The sequence below is a fragment of the Cyprinodon variegatus genome, unplaced genomic scaffold (assembly GCF_000732505.1).
Source record: "Cyprinodon variegatus isolate N-32 unplaced genomic scaffold, C_variegatus-1.0 Scaffold142, whole genome shotgun sequence".
Classification (NCBI taxonomy): domain Eukaryota; kingdom Metazoa; phylum Chordata; class Actinopteri; order Cyprinodontiformes; family Cyprinodontidae; genus Cyprinodon; species Cyprinodon variegatus.
Genome location: NW_015150595.1, coordinates 26268 through 30144, shown reverse-complemented (window position 1 = coordinate 30144; position 3877 = coordinate 26268). Strand labels below are relative to the sequence as shown.

Here is a 3877-nt window from a genome sequence, read left to right as displayed (position 1 = left end):
TGGCTCTGCCCCTGACAGAAGCAGACATAGAAAAAGAAGCATAGATACAAAAGGCAACTGTCAACCAGCTCCACAGGCGGCCCCGTCCAGGAAACACACAGCCAGGCATGCCACTAGGAGGCGAGGAACCGTGCTAGCGCGGTGCTAGCCGGGAAATGAGGCTTTAGCCCATAGCAGCGTAGCTATAGCGATAGCTCTGGATAACCTGACTGTCTTGATGTATCAGAAAGGTAGAGTCTAAATATTCACAAAGTCAGATGTGATCCACAGACACACAATGATTCAACAAGCACATGAAATGTAAACATTAACACAAGAGATACTGAACTGTTTGTCTGTTTTCTTGTTTTGCAGATCAAACAACTGAAGGAGCAGTTGGAGGTGACGGTTCAGAAGCTGAATGAAAGCAAAGAAGTATTAAAAACCAACGAAAATGGTGAGGAGTAGCTTCTTCTGCGCTTATCGAGCAAGGCATATTAAAGTTTAACCACAAACATTAATTCCCTTTTATATTTGCTCATTAGATACTAGGGCTGGGAGATTAAGCAGATTTTTACCGTCATTCCCTACGATAACCAGCAACAGTTTTCCCATTAAATGGATCAACTGAATTCTGCTGTTTTTCCTGCTTGTGCTGGAGGCTGGTCTTTTATTCCCCTTTAACACACAGCAGCGCTGGTCTGATCATGTGACTCCATCCATCCAATCAGAAGGGTAAACAAAGAGAATGGAGGATGAGCTCAGCGAACACGCCGCTAACACGGCTGTAAAGGAAATGACATCAGATCCTCCTGTGGAGCCGAGCGAGAGCAGAGATGAAGCTGACAGCGTGATGTCAGAGTTGAGCGCGCAGCAGAGCGGTTTATAGGGAAGGTGTGCGAGTTTAAACGATCCCCGTTTTTCCCGCCGCACGCTCAGATCAGTGGAACCAACATGACGCCATAGATGTTGATCAAAGGAACAGGAAATGCAAAGTTAGTCTGCAGACTGTGGGGAATAACCAGAGTAACACATCCAGCCTCCTGCAGCGCTGTGGAGGTCAAAGGTCAGCTAAAGCGATTTCCTCCTGTTCAGTCAGACACTGATGAATGTTTAAACGTGAATGGCTTCAAGAATTTAATATTGAATAGAAAGTAATATGTAACGTGATTAATTCAATAACTAGATTATAAATAGATCAGCTGCCTTTCCTGCACTGGGCTTTATTTCTGATAGAGGAGCGTTTATGGAGGTTAAACTGCCCAGTTTATCCTGATATTACTGTGAGGTCATATCACCCAGCCCTATTAGATGCTATAGCGACTGCATGCAGTGACATTTGTTAAACTGGAGGTTAACTCAGACACAGTTTTTGTAAATAACCTTTACAAAGAAAAATAGGGTCTGCTGATTAGTGGTGGAGGTACAGGAGCAAAGCCTGCAAAGCTGCTGAAATCAGCACCCTGCTGGTTTCCAGAGGGACTTTAAGCCTTTGCATCAAACCAACGTCTGACATCAGTGGAAAATCTTTAAGGATCGAGTAGCGATATGATCTGAATTTGACAGAGACTCAGTATTTAGGAAGCATTTCATTAAACAAGAGATTCTTCCTCACTGCAGCCTTTAAAGTCGATCTGCTGCCACAGAAGGTTGCATCTAGAAACAGGTCTATGTGTCGTAGTGATCTCTATCACACGATGGTAAAATCCTGCCTCAGTGTTCTGTGGGAAAAAGGTCATCAAATCAATGAAAGTCTGGAGTCAAACATCTAGAGTCAGTGCAGAGGGAAATCAAAATGGCCTCTTCTTCGCATCATTTCACCGAATCTGAAAGCAAAGCTTGGTTGAAGCCAACAGGCCGAGTTTTTTTAAAGGATTTGGAGCACGGAAGTTAGTGTTTCACCGAAGCCATTTACCTGGCTGTGCAGTATGGGCCGGTACCGATACCACCCTTTCAGTGCTGGATCGGGGCCCCGGTATCGGCCATCGTATCGGCCATCGGTATCGGCCATCGGTATCGGCCACCGGTATCGGCCATCGGTATCGGCCATCGGTATCGGCCATCGGTATCGGCCACCGGTATCGGCCATCGGTATCGGCCATCGGTATCGGCCATCGGTATCGGCCATCGTACCGGCCATCGGTATCGGCCATCGGTATCGGCCATCGGTATCGGCCATCGTACCGGCCATCGGTATCGGCCATCGGTATCGGCCACCGGTATCGGCCATCGGTATCGGCCATCGGTATCGGCCATCGGTATCGGCCATCGTACCGGCCATCGGTATCGGCCATCGGTATCGGCCACCGGTATCGGCCACCGGTATCGGCCATCGGTATCGGCCATCGGTATCGGCCACCGGTATCGGCCATCGGTATCGGCCATCGGTATCGGCCATCGGTATCGGCCACCGGTATCGGCCATCGGTATCGGCCATCGGTATCGGCCATCGGTATCGGTGCAACACTAAGGGAAATGGAGAAACATGGACCTGATCCTGATCTGACCCTTAATCTCCCACATTTACTGTTTTCCAGTCATCAACTGGCTGAACAAGCAGCTCAATGAGGCCGAGCTGACCAGAAAGATGGCGTCTGCTGAGGCGTCCGACGCTCACTCTGGATTCTCCGCATTAACAGGAATCCGGGTAGGAATGATCTTCAGCCCATCCAGCAGAGGCCGTCTGTCTTTGTTTCTCTCCATCTGTAGTCTGACTGCTTCTTTCAGGCCCAGTTTTATCCTCCGCCTGGTAAAACCACAGACGTCTCTCCCACTGAGCGCGGCGCCGGGCCCACTGTCAGCAGACAGCTGTGAGTTTCTGAATCAACGCCATGTATTCCGTTACTATGAACACATGATGCTGCATCAGCTGTCTGCCAGTAATGAGGAACAGGAATAAAGTTAATGTTTAGCACTGATCCTCCATGCCTGTCAGGACCAGGGGATTCTGCCCACCCTTAAATCCACAGGAAGAACAAGAAGAGTGGCTGATCCAGGTTATCTGGATCCTGCTGTTTGTCATCCAGTGATTGGAACCTCAGATGGTTCAGTCCTCTTGGGTTAAAGCCATGCATGTCCGGCTGAAACTGGATCCACCGTCTGACTGGAAGACCTGCAGCTCTGTTCCAGTCTTGGTGTCCTTGGGAAATAAAGCTGCTGTTGGCGACCAGAGGGCCGCCATCGAGGGACGGATGATGGGATGGAGCTCTGGGTCCCTAAACTGGACTGAGGATGAAACGTGTCCATGATGCCGACCAAACATCTTCTAGCTTCATGTTTTCCTGACGTTGCCTTCAGGGACCTGAATGTCTGAGCAGCAGCAGCTCCGCCTCAGATGATGAAACAGAAGATCAAACCCTTCATGAGCAGTTTGGACGTTTTCTCCCAGACGGATGGACTTCCTCTGCAAGCATCAGATCATGATCTTTGTTCTGCCTGCATCTGGAGGACTGGAAACCATGACAGACTCCTCCTCCTGTCATGGCGTCTCAGCACTGCTGACTGTTAGCAGGGAGGCTAGTATGTTAGCCTGTAGCGTTGGTGAAGCTAGTATCTGGGCCTTTAGCGTTGGTGATGATGCTAGTATCCGGGCCTGTAGCGTTGGTGATGCTAGTATCCGGGCCTGTAGGGTTGGTGATGCTAGTATCCGGGCCTGTAGCGTTGGTGATGCTAGTATCCGGGCCTGTAGCGTTGGTGATGATAGTATCTGGGCCTTTAGCGTTGGTGATGCTAGTATCCGGGCCTGTAGCGTTGGTGATGCTAGTATCCAGGCCTGTAGCGTTGGTGATGCTAGTATCTGGGCCTTTAGCGTTGGTGATGCTAGTATCTGGGCCTTTAGCGTTGGTGATGCTAGTATCTGGGCCTTTAGCGTTGGTGATGCTAGTATCTGGGCCTTTAG

General features: G+C 49.5%; 1 protein-coding gene across 1 annotated transcript in view; it reads left to right on the top strand.

Annotated features, from left to right (window-relative positions):
• Positions 1-3871, top strand: part of LOC107086074 (spindle assembly abnormal protein 6 homolog) — an 11787-nt gene extending 7916 nt beyond the window's left edge. Inside the window, exons 3-5 of the mRNA XM_015376818.1 lie at positions 355-436; positions 2517-2626; positions 2707-3871. Coding sequence (XP_015232304.1) covers positions 355-436; positions 2517-2626; positions 2707-2793 — 279 coding nt within the window. The 3' untranslated portion in view covers positions 2794-3871. The remainder of the gene's footprint in view (positions 1-354; positions 437-2516; positions 2627-2706) is intronic.
• Positions 3872-3877: the final 6 nt, after the last annotated feature.